This window comes from Otolemur garnettii, unplaced genomic scaffold, assembly GCF_000181295.1.
Source record: "Otolemur garnettii isolate 467f Iridium unplaced genomic scaffold, OtoGar3 scaffold00209, whole genome shotgun sequence".
Lineage (NCBI taxonomy): Eukaryota > Metazoa > Chordata > Mammalia > Primates > Galagidae > Otolemur > Otolemur garnettii.
The window spans coordinates 361,804-379,475 of NW_003852604.1; the positions used below are offsets into that span (position 1 = coordinate 361,804).

Sequence of the window (17,672 nt, forward strand, 5' to 3'; positions counted from 1 at the left end):
TGTGATGCCATGGCACTCTACCCAGGGGGACAGCTTGAGGCTCTGTCTCAAAAAAAAAAAAAAAAAAAAAAAAAAAGGGAACTTATACAAGCAGGATATCTCACCGATTCTCGGAAGCCATCATACTTGTAGACGTGGCCATTCTTTGTGAGCAGTTTAAGTCCATGACCCAGAGCGACACGGCGCCAGATGCCTTCTGTTAACTCCCCAGCCTGGATGTTGTCCACTTTGCCTGTCTTGCTGTTCTTGAAGATGATGCTCTGGCGGCTCAACCTCAGCCGACCATCATTCTGTTGGCAAAGCAGGCCCAGATGCATGTGGCAGTACACAGTGTGTCCTGAGTATGATTCTAACCAACACCCATTCTGGTGCTAGTGGGTTGGCCAAGTTGTCAATGCAAGAGCAACAGGGGAAGGGTGAGGGCCAGTAAGAAGGGTCAAGTGGCCAGGAAGTCTAGATTCTAAACCTGGCCCTATCATCCAAAACACTCGCAGGTCCTCAGTTTCCTCATTTGTAAAATAGGAATTTGGGATTGAATGGCATGTCCCTATGACTCCTGAAACACTCAGCACTGCCCTGTGTTGAGAGAACACCAGGCACACATGATACTGAGTCTTCCTCTTCCAAAGTAATAACATTATCAAAAGAAGATCTCATAAATAGATAAAACTCTACCCTCCTTCCCTCTCTCCACCTGTATTAAATGCCCAAGGCATTCTCACCATGGAGCCTTTCACCTCCTGATAGACGTCGTTGAACTCCAGGGTCTCTGCCATGTTGCCCTACCCGTGGTGGCCTGGGCACAGAGCCCTAGGCTGCACAAGAGAAACCGAGTAAAGTGGGAGCTGCGCTCCAACTCCTGAGGGGTGTGCAGGTGCTCACCAGGCTGGAAATCTGAATTCAACAAGGAGACAGAAAAGTATGAAATACAACACTTCACCGTGCTCACGGGTAGAACCAGGTGGCTAGTCCTGGCTTCGCCTGGGATGTCTCAGGACTCCTCTGCCTGGAAACCCACAAGCAAGCTTTGCGGCGCTCATGGGGGCAGGCCCAGGCCTGGCTGGGGAACCGGGCCTGGAGCAGCGCTTACATCCTATCCCAACCCGACATCCGCTCTGGGCGCTCCACCGGGAGCCATGGCAACGAGCAGTGGAACCCCTAAGGCCTGTCTGGAGCCCGCACCTCGCCCGCGCCCCACCCAGCTCAGGGCGCAGGGTTTCCCCTCGCAGCGCTCCCACCACGCCGCGGCCCCAGACCCACGGTTCACCCCTCCCCCTAAAATGGATTAGCCCACTGCCCGCGAATTCGAACGCGGAACGGTCCATCTCGAGCGTCCCGCGGGGGAGCGGGGCCTTGCTGGTGCCGGGGAACGGCGACCACCTACCTTCTTAGGCTTCAGCCTCGCGACGGCCCGGGCGCGGGAGGTGGGCGCGTTGGGGTTGGGGGGGCACGGAGGGGGGTGGGTAGGCGGGGGATTGGGGGGGTACACTGGGGAAGGTTTTCCCGCGTGCGCGGCCCCGCGGCCTGCCACCGGAAGTCGCGCACGGACCATAGAGAGGGTGAGCTCGCTAGAGAGGAGCGAGCCCGGCCCGCCCTCGAGATGAACACGCAGAGCGTCAGCGACTCGGGAGGACCTGAGGAAAGTGTAGTTGCGGTGAGGTCCTACCCAGGTGGAATCTCCCTTTAAAAAATGGGACCATGTGAGGCTCTTTAGAAAGTTGCAGACACTTCCTCAGTGCAGGCCAGATTCTAAAGCGAAATTCTGTACCTTTGTTTTATCTTTTATTTCATCGGACTTTCTTCGGGGACAGGGTAGGGTATTGGAATGATGCGCGTCCCTCTCTCTTGCCAAATAGTTTCTGTGGCATGTAAAGGAGTCTGTGGAACAAGAATAAAGTTTAAAGAGTTATTGGAGAGAAATGCAGGCGTTGGTGTTATTGTAACCGTACTGTTGTCTAGCTGTACCGTCAAGTGGGATTAGATTCCTTTTAAAAATGATTTCACAGGCCACACCCAAAATCTTAATATCCATAACCTCAATTTATAGATCCTCCGCAGGAGGCTGGTAAATGTCAGTATCAAGTTCAAGTACTGGTATCAGATTCACCGTGGACCCAGAACTGATTGGAAACCACGTTGTCCTGAGGTTGCCTAAGCCCCGCCTCCCTCATATAGTCCCAGGATGCATCTTGCAAAATTAGAGAAGGCCAGACCTGGAGGAGATGTTTGAGTTGTTCTAGGCCAGCCTCCTTTGACAGGTGGGAAAACTGAGGCCCCTAGAGGAGTTGCCAAGGTCTCAGTGAACTGGCAACAAAGCTGGAGGCTAGAACCTAGATTTCCTTAACACCAGTAGTCACAGTGATTCAGTGTTCAGAATGACTGATGATATATGTTCTGTACAAAGGCATTAGGACAGAATATTTAAACTCAAGATTTCTCTGACTATTGCACCAGACTGCTAACTCAATCCTGGGATTAGTGATAACAGGAATGCACCCTGGCCTCCCCTGAACTCAATAGCTTTAATCTCTAGGTAAGGCTATTTCAGTATTATCTGGCAACATAAATTCAATTGGATTTTAAAAATATGTATCAAGGACCTGTTATTAATCCAGTGCACTTCTAGGATTTGAGAAAACTAGTGAACAAGATGAAAACAGACCCAGCCTAAGCTGACAGTAAAAAAATGTGGTAACTGCTATGCTATACGTAGACACCTTCAGCCATTGCCAACTGGAGGTAGAAATATGCAACTCTACTCATCCCTTCCCAGGAGAACCAATGTTCAAAGGCCCCCATCTCCCCCTAACTCATGCCATTGGAGGCAACTCAGGAAGGAAGGGGATGGCTGCAGAAATAGGTGGGATCTAACACACAGGACTGAAGGGGTCCTCAGCTCAGACAGGCTATTAAGTGAACAGGGGATGGGACATTGCAAGGGGCTTTAGGGAGAGCATGAGCAGCTGGTGAGCTAGGGTGAGGATGCAGCAGAAGAGAACGGAACAGAAACAGTAGACAGAGTGCAGATAAAACAAGTCCCAGAGGGCCCAGCCAGCTACATCCCAGGCAATCAGGAGCCCAGAATCGGAGACCCCACCCCTGCTGTGACATCACAGGGGAGTGGAGTGGAGATGAACATAAGGGGGGTCCCCCGCCCTGGCTTCTTGGCAGCCAGAGTGACAAGAGCAGAGAGTCTAGACACTGACTGGGGTTGCCTAGCTAAAAGGAACAGGCTCCCCATTCCTTGAGCCCCTCTAAACTGCCCCTTTGAAGTTGTGATCTCTGTCTCCGTGTCCTGAGGACCTCACTGTCCTGAGGCTGCCATCAGGCCCTTCTGAGTGGCCCCTGCACACTCTGTCGGCATGAACTGCATAGCAGATTTCTTTACCTATGAGACCACCAAGTCGGTGGTTGTGAAGAGCTGGACCATCGGAATCATCAACCGAGTCGTTCAGCTTCTGATCATCTCCTACTTTGTGGGGTGAGTCTGAGTCTGTGGCCCTTCAGGTGCTTGGAGGGGAGGGCTACCTGGCACCCTGTTCTCCCCCTCCTGCCTCAATTGCCACCATCCAGCTGCCTGAGTTCCTCCTCTCTTGGGGAAAATGGTTTCTTCTGTTGAGCTGTGTCTTAAGGACTGACCCCAGCCAGGATGCGGTTTGAAGATGAATTCTTTGTCCCAGTAAATCCCCTAGAGTTGGAGACACTTCTCTGAGGAGTAAGAGCTCTGCCCCTGCACTGCCCTTCACCAGGGAGGTCCCATGTGTTCCATTTCCACGCTCCCTTTTCTCATCCCTCCGACCAGAGGACAGGAACCCCCCTCCACCACCATCTTCCCATTCCCCCTCATTCCACTCTTGGGGTCTCAGAAAGACAGGGAAGACGGAAAGAGAGAAGGGAGATGGTGGCAGGTTGATCCAGCTGGCAACAGGGAGGGAAGGAGCAAGACGGATTCATTTTAGAATAAGGAATTCCCTCCTGACATGGATGGGCAAGATGGAGAGAGCTTGGAAAGGAAAGAAGCCTTTGCTCTTGGAGGGCAGGACAAAGCGGGAACTGCCCTTGAGGTGGGGAGAAACACAGGCATGGATAACACTCAGGGAAGAGTTGCTGAGGAGCAAAGTAGCTTTTCTGAATGGGTACAGATTACTCAAGAATCCAGAAATGCTCCCCTTTGTAGAAGGCATAAGTTCCTTAGCTCTAATTGACTTTTTGCCGGGTAACCCATCCTGGCTGGCTTAAGAGCCAGGAAGCTCCAACCATCTGCTCTGGCCGCCACATCTCAGGGACACACACACAGGCCACAGATTAGACAAAGGCTGGAAGAAGAAATGCAGGTTCTGTCCCATGGACCTGCCATGCAGTGGTGGGCACCGGGAAACACGGGCAGAAAGGGAAAGTTTTCTAGCCTGATGTGTGGGTCTCTAGTCTCGTGCAGTTCCTGAGACAATGGGTCTGTGTGTGAGAGACAGCAAGCCACAGATTGTCATGATCAGGCAGGTCAAAGGGGACATCCTGTGGGCATATGGGCTGGAGCTTCTTGGGAGTGGGCCTGCCTGCTTGGAAGGTTGGAGTCGTGTGTGAGGCCATGCGTGGAAAGATGGCTTGATGCGACTTTGTGAGCGATATGCTTTGCTCTACATGCCTGGCAAGAGCCAGAGGGCTTCGGTTCATGGGTATTGTATCAAAACTGCACAGCTACTACTCATTCGGGGCTATTAGAAAAGGGATTCAAGTTTTGGGGTAGGATTCAATGGCCTTGAAGTTCCAACATTGATGCTTCGTGAGACATGAGGTCTTCTAACGTTTCATGCCCACATCTCCAGGGCTTGCTAGGCTCCATGTTGGTTTATAAATGTGCTGTGTTCAAGCATGTGTGCCGTGCTGTGACTGTTTATAGCCACACAATGGTAGGTGTGCTGAGTGCAAAACCTGTCTCACAATATTCCCAGCCTGGCCTGGTTCCCTGGGCTCCAAGAAGGGGCTAGAGGCAGCTGGCTCCTGGTCCAGCCCACTCAGCCCTTGTCTCTCCTCCCCATCATGATCAGATCAAATCCTCCAGTCCTCAGGGCTGGAGTCTAGCTCGCTAGAGCCAGCATGTGGGGCTCTGTGGCACCATGATATCCAGCCTCATCCATCTCCCAGCCTGACAGCTCCCCACGGACAGCAGACAGTGCCTTCCAGCTACATTAGAACCCTGCAGCCCAGCCCCCAGCCTAGGCCCCTTCCCTGTGCATGGGACCCCATGCATCACTGCGACTTCATGAATCCCCTGCCATAACTTAGCAAAAATGTGCCAACAGTCTCTATGCACCGAGGACAGAATGATGGGAAAAGGCAGGCTGGGTCGTTGCCCTGGTGGGGCTTGCAGTATAAGGCAAGAGAGGGACATGGATCCAGTCACATCCACCAACAGATACAAACGTTCAGCTGGCTCAGAGGTGCCCAGTTACAGCAGAGAAGCTTCTATGGAGGTGTTTGACCAGCTGAGGAAACGAAGAGAAGGTTTTCTGAAGATATGACACGTTAGCCAAGATCTGAAGAACAAATAAGAGCAACTCAGGTAAAAGAAGGAAAGGAAGACGGTCCAAGGCAGAAAAGCCCCCTCTGCCCGGCAAACAGAGGAAGGAAAAGAAGGTCACCGTGGCTGGAGCCGGGGGAGCAGAGGCGAGCAGTGTAAGGCAGATGGGGACACAGACCCAGGTCGGAGCTCAGATGCCTGCAGAGAATTTTCGTTTTTTACAGGAAAGGAATGAGCAGGAAGTTCCAAAAGCATTTGAGCCCATGTATGTGCGAGCCTGTGTGTGTGTGTGTGTGTGAGTGAGACAGACAGACAGACACAATGAGGTCTGAATCGGGGAAGACAGACCACACTGATGGGCCAGAGGATGGAGGGAGTAGGACAAAGCTGGAAAGCCTGAAGATGCCACCCGGTCCTGTGAAGAGAGATGACAGCTTGGACTCAACTGGAATTTGCAAGGATTTTAGCGCTGTGGGGTTAACGTTTAATACTAGAATCTCTTCCCTGTTAACCCCCCCAGGTAGGTGAGATGCACAGCCGCTGACCGAGTATGCATGACCGAGCCAGCCCTCCATCTTAGGCACTGGCAGCCCACTCGGCCTGACGCCTGGCACACACTCTCACCCTACCCCCCTCACCTCAGCTGCCCGTGCGGGGTTGGCGCCCCTCATCACTGCTTTCCTCTACCCACCCCAGGCGCACAGACAGGCCCGGACTTGCCTGACCTGACATTGATCACACCTTTTGTGAGCCCAGTGGTAAAACCCAGTGTCCTCTCTGGGATGGGATTTCCTAAAAGCCAGTCCCCTTTCTGGCTCCTGGGGACCTGTGTCCCTGGAAATGCTGGCTGGCACTTGGGCCTGAGGTTGACTTCCAGAGCCTTCCTGAAGGTTCCTCAGAAGGACTGATGATGGTGGAGGGAGCCTCTGACTTAATCACCGTCCCACTCTCCCTGCCCTGATCCTCCCCTAGGAGGCCCAATCTGCACACTCACTGTCTGCTCAGCCACCTCCTTTGGTTCATAATATTCAGCCTCATTTCGGGTCCTGGGTAGATGCTCAGTACAGAAAGCAGTTAAAAGAGAGGAGCTGATCTGGTTTAAAGAGAAGGGCCTGGAATTCCACCTTCGAGGTCCTCCAGCCATCTTCTGTGGTAACACTAGGTAACAAATATGGCAGAGACCTGTTGGCATGCCCCTTCTCACTGGTCCAGAGAGAAGAATGCTCCCCCTCTCCTGCCCGCCTCGCCCCTGTCGGCAGCCCCATGGAATGTAAAAGCCTGGTCTGACACCAGCCAGGAACAGAGCCTCGGCTCTGTCACTTTGACTCCAAGCCCCAGTCCCTGAAAATGGGTTTAGGGATACCTCCTCCCGGAGAGTCATGGGGAGGGGAGGTAACATATGTCAAGCTCCTCGCCTGAAAGGGTGATTCAGTAAGAGCCAGCAATTATTACTATTTCATAGCCTTCCCATCATGCCTCCCTCCCCCTTTCCCTCTGCCCAGCTCACACTTTCCTAGGAGACCCCCCTTTCCTGCACACACTCTTTACACCCACTCCCTGGCCTTCTCCTTGACTCCTGGGGGTGGACGGGAGGGTGGTGGGGCGCTGCTCTGGCCTCCTTCCTGCACATGCCACCTGCCAAGGAGTTGCCACACGCCTTCCGCTCTATAAATAATAAACCAGGAATGCGAGAAGAAAATAAGTCAGAGCAGCCGAGTAAATGCCAAGAACTGAAGGCTCAGTCCTGCCCCATCTCCTAATCCCTGGCCTCCAGGGACAGACCGGACCCCTCTGTTCTGGAAATGAAGCATCCCCTTCTTTCAAGCTGCCCAGACTAAGTCCTCAGGGCCCATGGGGCCACTGCAATTCTTCCATTTGTTATTTAACTCAGAGGATTCTAATGTGGTCTTTCCTCCCCACTGGGCATGAGAAGGAGCCTTGAAGGAGGGGGAGGAGGAGGAAAAAGATTGGTTAATTGTTCCTTAGAGTCCTCAGGCCCCTTCCTCCTGAGACTTTCCTGAGCTAGGAGATGGTCTCCCTGGTGATGAGCTGAGCCAGCAAGACAAGCTACCAGGGTCCTGTCCAGACGGCCAGCGGTAGCCTAGCCCTGAGCTGGGACACAGGTGGAGTGAGGTGGTTGTGAGTGGTCTGCAGCAGGCTTCCTGGTTTAAAACACATATACCAGCTGTGTGACCTTGGGCAAGTCAGCACACCCCTCTGTGCCTCATGTTTTTTCATTTTGACGTGAAGGTAATAAAGCTGTCTCATCAGTAAGGATTCAGCTTAGGGCACGCTGTGTTAGTTATTTGATAATAGAAATCAGAACTCTGCTTCTCATTTGCAAATCTTTCTGGACTTTAAGGACAGACAAAGTGGCCTCAGAAAATCATTTCCTTAGATCAATATTGAGAAATGTGTCCATTCTGTGGCCAGGCACACTGAGGTTCCAGAAGGGTGTGTTTGGACCTCAGCTTGCTCTCTGGTGAGTATACAGCTGTGGCCACTCCCATCTTAGTTGGGGCAGAGAACCTGGGTCCAAGACCTCTCTCTTTTTACTCTGCAGGGCCCTGGACCTTGAGCTAATGACGCTTATTTGGAGAACTTCACTGTTCTCTGTAACAGGGATGATCTCTTCTCTTCTGCTAGGACATAACACAGCAGATGAGATTTCTATGTAAAGTGTACTTCCTTGTGAGATCTTAATAAAACCTATCCCCTTCTTAAAAAAAAAAAACAACAAGAAAAGAAAAGAAAAGTGCTTGGGATAGCAAACAACATCACAGACCTCCATAGAGGCGTGGTGTTCATAAAAGCATTTTACAGGCATTCAAATAAACTCTTAATGGTGCACTAATCAGGATGCTGCCCGCTACGGACCAATAAAACAGGTAACAGGTTTGGAGCCATTTGCCACTGCTGTGACTCCACCCATTTTCTCCCACAAGAAAATATTCATCAGAGAGCTGTGCATTGCTGCTGGAGAGTCTGTACATTTAGACCAGATTCATATTTACACTGTCAGTATGACAGATGAGCGAAAAAAATCTTAATGCACTATTGGATTTTTTACTTCTTCTTTTAAATTTTTATTTATTTATTTGAGACAGACTCTTACTCTGCTGCCCTGCATAGAGTGCCGTGACAACATCATAGCTCATAATCAACCTCAAACTCTTATGCTCAAGTGATTGTCTTGTCTCAACCTCCCAAGTAGCTGGGACTGCAGGTGCCCGCCACAACACCTGGATAGTTTGGGGGAGCTTTTTCTATTTTTAGTAAAGGTGGGGGTCTCGCTCTTGCTCAGGCTGGTCTTGAACTCCTGAGCTCAAGCAATCCACTGCCTTGGCCTCCCAGAGTGCTGGGATTACAGGCGTGAGCCACCTCACCTGACCTACTTCTTTTCTAAAAAAATTCACCTTATACCAGGGCTGAACAACTCAATTTATACTCATTTTTAAATGTCTACATTCTTTCTAATAAACTATTGGAAGACTCTTAAGAAAAAAAAGAAAGTGTTCATCATTCAAGCAAGTGGCACTACAAAAAAATGATAAGCCAGGCACAATAACTCATACCTGATAACCCAGCGCTTTGAGAGGCACAGGCAGGAGGATTACTTGAGGCCAGGAGTTTGAAACCAGCCTGGGCAACATAGTGAGACCCTGTCTCTACAAAAAATGTTTTTTAAAAATTGATAAATACGTGAGGTGACAGGTACATGACCTAGCTGGATACAATCATTCCACAATGTGTACATGCATCCAAACAGTGTACTCCATAAGTATATAGAATTATTACTTGTCAAGAACAAATATTATTTAATTATCAAAATAAAAGTTTCAATTTAAGTATAAGTTAAAAGAAGATCTCAAGTGAGCAACGGAAGCCCCATTAGGGACCTAACTTCAAACCCTCCAACTAGAAACTGAACCAGAAGCCAGCTGCAAACATTAGCCTGTGTTTTCAGTAAATGTGACTGGGGCATCCAACCTACAAGTGACTGTGACCCTTAGCCTGTCCTAGGAGCTGCTCCTTTTGGCATCTTCCAACAGTGGGAGACCCTTAGAGGTCATCCAACCCACCCACCACCCAAGGAAGGAGCCCCCTCTCAGCACGCCCAGAAGGTGAACTAGACTGCCCGAATCTTCCCAGGCACACAGGGCTCAGCATTTCCCACAGCCACTGGCTTGGTTCTGGGCGTGAAGCCATCCCCTGCCTCCTTCTGAACTCTCAGGCCAGTCCAAGTGCTCCCGAGCAGCTTCTCAGGGCCACACAGTCATCTTCTCTGGGCCACACAGTCATCTTCTCTGGGCCACACCCTCATCTTCTCTGGGCCACACAGTCACAGGTCTCTTCCACTCATCTTTACCTGATGTGCTTTTCCAACTTTGCACCATCCTATTTAGAGGCAGAAAATGACCCAAGCCAGCATTTCCAAGAGCTCTCATGCCTGTAATCCTAGCACTCTGGGAGGCTAAGATGGGTGAATTGCTTGAGCTCAGGAGTTTGAGAACAGCCTGAACAAGAGTGAGGCCCCCATCTCTACCAAAAATAATAGAAAAATTAACCAAGCATGGTGGCAGGTGCCTGTAGTCCCAGCTACTTGGGAGGCTGAGGCAGGAAGATCATTTAAGCCCAGGGGTTTGAGGTTGCTGTGAGCTGTGATGGTGCCATGACATTCTACCCAGAGTGAGAGTGAAACACTATCTAAAAGAAAAAATAAAATAAAAAATCATGAGATACCATTGGCATTTCTCCAAAACCTGACCGGGCTGCCAAGGTCAAATAAGACCAGGAGACAATGAGTTTAACAACATTTAGCAGATGTATATGTTTGTTGACATGGTATGATTCTCTCTGAAAGGGCTGGGGCCGAGGTGATCTCGCAGCAATTTCCAAATGCCTTCAGTAAGGTTTTCTCACCTGGAGAATGGGGACAGTGAGAGCATCTACCTCCCAGTGTGCCTTCAGGAATAAATGGAAACTTATGGAAGGCTGTTAACCCCAGTATTAAGTGAAGCTGAGCCTTAAGGGCTTGATGGATATCAAATGGAAAGGCAGGTGACAAAGAAAGCTTTGTCAGCGAGTGTCTGCAGGTCTTTCTCGCCCTGGGGAGAGTCTGAGGAGACAGGTGGGGATGGAAAGGATGGAGACCTTGCCCGGTCCGCGTGGTCCCATAATGGCTTGAAGCTACGGGGAGACAGCAGTACAGGTAAATGACCACTGGATGGCAGCACAATCCAAGGAATAAGATATAGGCCTGTCTCCACCCCCACACTCCCACCCAATTTCATTTACCTGCCAGGTAAAGGCTCAGCCACTGCCCCCCCTTTCATCCTGGAGACTCTACCAAGCACCCAGCTCCCAAGGGCTTTCACTGATGTGTTTACTAAACATCTGCTGTGTGTTAGGCTTAGGCTGTTAGGATACACCTGAGCAAAACTAAGCTGCCCAGGACTAGAGGCCTAGGATTCCCAGCCCTCTCTCCAGGATATCTGCCAGAAAGGTGACCTCTGTCTGGCAAGGAATGACTTTATCCCATGCATCCTCAACAGGGCCATATGGCCCTCAAGAGGGTGAAAATTCATTCTCACTCTTCTTACATGCAAAGCACAGTTCACATACGTTACATAAACAGTTACCTGAGGTATCAGATTCATGGAGGGTAGCACAACTAGGGGAAAAGTCTAAAAAGACACTGGGGAGGGTTATAGGGGGAACTGTGGAGAAACACTACTCTAAGCCAACCAAAGGCTCAATCTAGGTCCCACGCCTCTGGCAAGGGCATCTCCCTCTGCTAGGCACACCCTGCCGGCACGTCCTAACACAGGCAGAAAGGAGACCTCTCCCAGCCTCTGCCTGCTGTGCCTACAGACTCTTCTCTCTTTCTCTGTGTCTCTGCTTTCCTGCCCCAGGTGGGTTTTTTTGCACGAGAAGGCGTACCAAGTGCGGGATTCGGCCATTGAGTCCTCAGTGGTGACCAAGGTGAAGGGCTTTGGACTCTATGCCAACAGAGTCATGGATGTGTCTGATTATGTGACCCCACCCCAGGTATGGTCCCTGCCCCAGGGAGGCGTGTGGGTGCCCACGAGTCACTTGAGCTCAGGAGTTTGAGAACAGCCTAAGCAAGAGTGAGACCTCATCTCTACTAAAGATTGGGGCAGGTTGGAGGGAAGGCAGCAGGGCATGGAGGGTGCAGATGGGTTCCAGAACCAGAATCCATGGGATCAGTGATTCAGGGAACCTCTCCCAGCAGCTAGGCCTCTGTTACTGGGCATCAGGAAAGCCGGGTTCCTTTTCAGGTTCTGTCACAGTTTTCACTGCCATCAAGGACAGCACACAAAGAGGGCAAGAGGGGCCTTGAGGGTGGTTAGGAAGAGCCTGGTGTGGATCCCAGCTCTGCCCGTTTAGTGGCCCAATGGCCTTGGCCAAATCACTAAACCCAAGCCTCTGTTTCCTCATCTGTACAGTGGAGATAATAAATAGTTCCTGCCTCATGGATTGGGACTGGATTGGGACTGTTGCATTTTTTTCTTCTCTCCCTTCTTCTCCTTCCAAGGGCACATCTGTCTTTGTCATCATCACCAAGATGATTGTCACTGAAAACCAGATGCAAGGATTCTGCCCAGAGGTGAGGGGAGGGAAGAACGTGGGCAAAGCAGGTGAAGGAAGAGAACACTGGTGGGCACCAAGGCAGAGAGGGGCCTTGGAGCTGTTCCAGGGACCTGCACTCTCCAGAGGCTGCCTGTTATGGAGGCACTGGGAGCTGAGGGCTCTCCATGCAGGGTCCTTTACCAACCTGCGGACCTCTCTGCCCACAGAATGAGGAGAAGTACCGCTGTGTGTCAGATAGCCAGTGCGGGCCAGAGCGCTTCCCAGGTGGCGGTGAGTGCAGCCCCTTCCCCACCCCCACAACCTCCAAGGGTTAGCCTAGGGCCAGAAACCTCCCCACCCCCATGAGGACCAGCCACCCTAAGAGAGCAAGTGGGAATCAGCCTGTTCCAGGTAACTCTGCATTTATGGACACTCACTGAGTACCACACCCAGCAGGGGATATGAAGGTGGCATTGTCCCTGCTCCCAGGGGAGTACTCAGTCTAGGGATAATTTGGTAACAGATGGGTTACCATGAAGTAGCATGTGCTGTCCAGAAGGTATAAAGGATTGTGGGGGAGGGAGAAAGATTGGTTCTGGGTGGGTGGCACCAAAAGGCTTCCTTGAGATGACGTCTGGGAAAGGCCCTGAAGATGAGTAGGATTTGGCAGGATAGAGGGGGCTTCAAAAGGGGTATTCCAGGCATAAGGAACAGCTGTAGCACAGACTCAGAAGCAAGGGAGGAAGATCAAGGGTCCCAGGGTCCTTGGGGTGGCTGGGCCTAGGAGCATAATGGGGGGTGTGTGCAGGGGCTTGGAAGAAGAGGGGGAGAGGTCAGCTCTCCTTTCCCTGCCTGTCCTTTTCATCATCTGCCAGGATCCCTGGGAGGGGGAGTTTCCTGCGCAGACAGTCATTCATGAGGGCCCAGGAGGGGGAAGGAGCAGCAAAGGGTAGGCAGCCCCCCTGAAGCTGTGGCTCCCCCTTTCAGGGATCCTGACTGGCCGCTGTGTGAACTATAGCTCTGTGCTCCAGACCTGCGAGATCCAGGGCTGGTGCCCCACCGAGGTGGACACGGTGGAAATGTGAGGCCCTGGGCCAGAGGGGAGAAAAGAGGACCTACCCCGCTGCCCTCCGCCAGTGTGGGAACCCCCCTGTATCTCTAAGCTTGAGGAAGGCTTGTGGCTCCCAGTCCTGTCCCTTGCTCGGGTGGAAAAATGACCTCAGCACATCACCTTCTGCAGCCAGTCTCACCTGTCCCGCCCTCCCTCCAACCCTCAGGGCCAGAGAGGCCCTTCCCTTGCCAGCCCTTAGAGGGCCCTTTATCTGTGGGAAGTCTTCCTTTTCTTCCACAGGCCCATCATGATGGAAGCTGAGAACTTCACCATTTTCATCAAGAACAGCATCCGTTTCCCCCTCTTCAACTTTGAGAAGTGAGTCCTCCCTTCCTCCCTAAGGCAGAGATGCAGTTACCCCACCCCCACCTGCCACCTCCTTTCAGGACAGCGAGGATGCCCCCATTCATAGGTTCTCCTCACTTTCTCTCCATCCACCCACTAACCCAGAGCTCCTATTCTCAATTTCCCAGTGGGCCTTGAGACTACGGAGTAGCAGGTGGACTCTGGGGCCAGGTTCTCTGCGAACCTCCCTGCCTGGGGCTCAGTACCCAAGGTGGGAGTATTACTTGGGGCAGAGGAGGGTCCTGGGTCACAGATGCCTTCAAAGGTCGAGCCCAAGTGGCTCATCTCATTTTATTCCTTACATCAAGCCCACGTGTGGATAACCCTTTCTTAGTTCAGCCCAACCCCCACCCCTCTGCATCAACTCATTGGTTCCACAGCTGCTCAGTGGCCATCAGCCTTGTACCAAGCAATGCCAAGCCCTGTAGAAGTGCGTGGAGTAGTCAGCAGTGACCTCTGCCCTCCCAGAACCCCAGCCTGGCAGTGGAGGGAGATCAGTCACCACCCACATTCTTAACCCTAATCCCAGCCAAGAGTGATGATGGGATTGCAAGAAAGATGCAGGGGAAAGACCGGACTTTCTTCGCGTTAACCCTAGTCTTTCCTCTCTCCTGTCCTCCCCAGGGGCAACCTCCTGCCCAACCTGACCGCCAGGGACATGAAGACGTGCCGCTTCCACCCCGACAAAGCCCCCTTCTGCCCCATCTTGCGGGTGGGGGACGTGGTCAAGTTTGCCGGGCAGGATTTTGCCAAACTGGCCCGCACGGTGAGGACCTAGCGCAACCTCTAGCTGGGAATCTCAGTCCTCCCGCAGACCCGGGACACTCCTTCCCCAGACTCGGGGTCCTCGGGCAGGCGCTGGGGATCTGGCCAGGAACTGTCGAGACAGCGCCACCTGGTGGAAGCGCGTGGGGCTGCAGCTGGCTCCGCGCCTGCATCCTTGGCGTCCACTCCTGCCCTGAGGGGTCTTGCCTCTCCTTTCCCACATCCCCCAAGCCACCATTTCCATTCACACTTCAACTTCGCTCTAAGACAGAGGCCTTAGAGCTCTAGAAAGGGCCACATAATGGGAAAGTGTAGCTTGGGACTGGAGATTCTGAAGTAAGATTCAGAGGCTCAAGGCTACAGCACGCTTTTACGGAGCTGCGAGTAACAAGGCACTTTTCAGTCCCCCTGTCTCTCTCCACCTAGGAAATGGAAGGGAATCATTTGCCATAAATATCCCACCCCGACCCTGGCCAAGTAAAAGGCTCAGAGGGCTGGGGAGAGCTCATGTCTGGCCCCTTTCTTCAGGGCGGAGTTCTGGGCATTAAGATCGGATGGGTGTGCGATTTGGACAAGGACTGGGACCATTGCATCCCCAGGTATTCCTTCACGCGGCTGGACAGCGTTTCTGAGAAGAGCAGCATCTCCCCGGGCTACAACTTCAGGTAATCCCCTGGCCTCCTGGAACCAGAGGAGGAGTGGGCAAGGGCCGTCCTCAAGAACTGCATCTCCAGCAGTAATGTGTACTGGGAAGAGAAGGTCTCACATCCCCGTGGCTCAACCCCATCATCAGGTTTTGACTCAGAATCAGGAAAGACTTTCTAAGAATCAGCCACTTGGTGAGGGGTCCTGGGAGACAATGGCCCCTATCCCTGGAGGGTTCATGTCAAGGGTTCCTGCTCCAGGTCGTAATTAGACCAGATAGCCAAGGTCTCTTGAAGTGTTGGGGTTCTGTGAGTCTTTGCCTATTCTTAGCTCTGGCCTGGAAATTATAACAAGGAACTCCCAGAGAGTCCCATTCCCTTTGTCCAGTGCCTTAGTTTTCTAGGTTTCCCATTACACACACACAAGGAGATAATTTACCATTTAAAAGAAGGCAATTTTATATTACTGCCTATAATCAGGAAATTTCATGAATCACAGATAACAATTATAACTATCATTAGTTCTTCTTCAATGCCTTTCCAAAGAAGAACTCAAACCAGTCTTTAAATATCCCAGTGGCTTTGAGACTTAAGGGATCTTTTGGGGTCTTGTCCATTTTGAAGACAGGGAAAGAATAAACTATTTGGAAGCAGCGAAAAGCCTTTGAGCATGCCCTTGGCCTTGTCCCATCCTAATTCCCCCGTCTGTGAAATGGGGATAATATGGTTGTGATCTGGAGGATCCTGCTAGCCAATTCATAAAAAGCCTCAGCTCTCTGGTTTGTGTTTCTCTTAATTTTTTTCTTTGTCATTCATGTATTGATTCACTCATTGAACATAGGCTTGCCTACTATTGGTAGGAACCATACTTGGTTGTACTGGGTCAGCAGTTCTCAAAGTATAGACCGCAAGGTCAACAGTACCTTTTTTTAAGTTGTGTTTGTATATCTTTATAGGGTGCAATGCGACATTTCAGTACATTTATACATTGTGGATTTTTCTTGATATTTGACAATCCCGAAGTTTCTTGCAGGTCCCTGATTAAATACATAGTGTCACAACAGGCTAAATAGATTAAATGGGCAGTGATCAGGAAAAAGATATGTGTAAACATATACACACATTTTCAATTATGTATACAAAGAATTGTTACTCAAATTTTATTTGTTGTAGTGATGTTCTCAAATATACTGGCATCCATAGCCAAACAAAAATTTTTTCACCCTTTTTTTTGAGACAGAGTCTGACTATGTTGCCCTCAGTAGAGTGCTGTGATGTCACAGCTGACAGCAACCTCAAACTCTTGGGCTTACATGATTCTCTTGCCTCAGCCTCCCAAGTAGCTGGGACTACAGGCACCCGCCACAATGCCCAGCTATTTTTTGGTCGTAGTTGTCACTGTTGTTTGGCAGGCCCGGGCTGGATTCGAACCCGGCAGCTCCCGTATATGTGGATGACACCCTAGCCGCTGAGCTACAGGCACTGAGCCTTTTTCACCCCAATTTGTAACTTTAAAAAAATCACTCACCCCATTAAGTTTTATATTTAATAGTTTTTAAAAATATATAGATGGATATTCTCTAGAAAGAAGAATTTTTAAAAATTGAGAATGCTTTCATGATCAACTCCAAACTTTAAAAAAAAAAAATCATAGGAAACAACACATATTTTAAAGTAGGTTAAAAATACTGTTTGGCTCACTGGTAGAAATTGGCATATTTATTCAGTCAGCGCATCACACTGAGATCAATACAAAGCATATTTGTATGGTGGCTTAAAATAGTAACATATTAATAAACTTCTCATGATCTAAAATGCAAGTTTTCATCTTCATAACTTCCCTCTGGCCACTGGGAATTCTTCAATCCTCCAAAGAACTCATTTGGCAGGAACACTGTGAAAAATGTAACTATTATGAAGCCCCCAAGAACTGGTGCCATACAGTTTTAGAACAGCCTCTGTAAGAATTGGTTTGGAGTTCAGTCTCCATCGTACTGTACCGGGGCTACTCCCCTCCCTCTCTGCCTGGCACAGCAGAGTCCTAAATCAGTCCGGGCTGGACTGGGGGAGATAGGACACAGGGTTTCTGAGGACCCCGCCAGCATAATTCCCAGAGGCCTGAGGGAAGCCATCTGAGAGGTGTGGGCCCCTCTTTGGGCCCCTCTTTGGGCCCCAGGTAACTGATCCCCTCACCAAAGCCCTCCAAGCCAGAGTAGAAGAGGGCAAAGAAGCTTAACTGGACCCTTGTGATTTGAGAGTTTCCATATGGCCCAAGCAATAGCCAGGGGGAAACATCTGACTTCCATGGCAAGCAAAGGACTCTTCCTAAGCCCTCAAACCCATCCTCCTGGATGCCCCCACTGCCCTCATCCTGCCTTCCAGCTGCTGACACCACCCACCACCATCCTGCCTTCCAGCTGCTGCCCAAGGCCCAGCTAGGACCCCAAGTGCAGGAGGCTGCAAGGCCACCTTTCTGAGCCCTCGAATAAGAGGAAAAGAGTCACAAAGCCAGGTTCAGTGCAGGCCACGGTGTGGGTCCTGTAAGACAGTTAAATGAAGAACCATCTAGTGGTAGGAATGGTGCTGGTTACCCGATGTGCAAAGCGTTTTGTGTGCTTTGGCTCATTGTTCCGTACCCACTCTACAAAGTGGGTGCTACAGTGAGACTTTACAGATGAACAAGATTCTCAGAGTC

At 50.8% G+C, this 17,672-nt stretch overlaps 2 protein-coding genes across 2 annotated transcripts in view; one reads left to right on the plus strand and one right to left on the minus strand.

Annotated features, from left to right (window-relative positions):
- SSRP1 (structure specific recognition protein 1) overlaps positions 1–1,540 on the minus strand; it is a 9,761-nt gene extending 8,221 nt beyond the window's left edge. The window contains exons 1-3 of the mRNA XM_003801334.2: positions 1,385–1,540; positions 723–894; positions 105–290 (exon numbers count right to left, since the gene is read on the minus strand). Coding sequence (XP_003801382.1) covers positions 105–290; positions 723–776 — 240 coding nt within the window. The 5' untranslated portion in view covers positions 777–894; positions 1,385–1,540. The remainder of the gene's footprint in view (positions 1–104; positions 291–722; positions 895–1,384) is intronic.
- A 1,633-nt stretch (positions 1,541–3,173) lies between these two features.
- P2RX3 (purinergic receptor P2X 3) overlaps positions 3,174–17,672 on the plus strand; it is a 30,914-nt gene continuing 16,415 nt past the window's right edge. The window contains exons 1-8 of the mRNA XM_003801335.2: positions 3,174–3,481; positions 11,434–11,569; positions 12,078–12,149; positions 12,340–12,403; positions 13,100–13,193; positions 13,464–13,541; positions 14,193–14,334; positions 14,862–14,998. Of these exons, the coding sequence (XP_003801383.1) occupies positions 3,363–3,481; positions 11,434–11,569; positions 12,078–12,149; positions 12,340–12,403; positions 13,100–13,193; positions 13,464–13,541; positions 14,193–14,334; positions 14,862–14,998 (842 nt within the window). The 5' untranslated portion in view covers positions 3,174–3,362. The remainder of the gene's footprint in view (positions 3,482–11,433; positions 11,570–12,077; positions 12,150–12,339; positions 12,404–13,099; positions 13,194–13,463; positions 13,542–14,192; positions 14,335–14,861; positions 14,999–17,672) is intronic.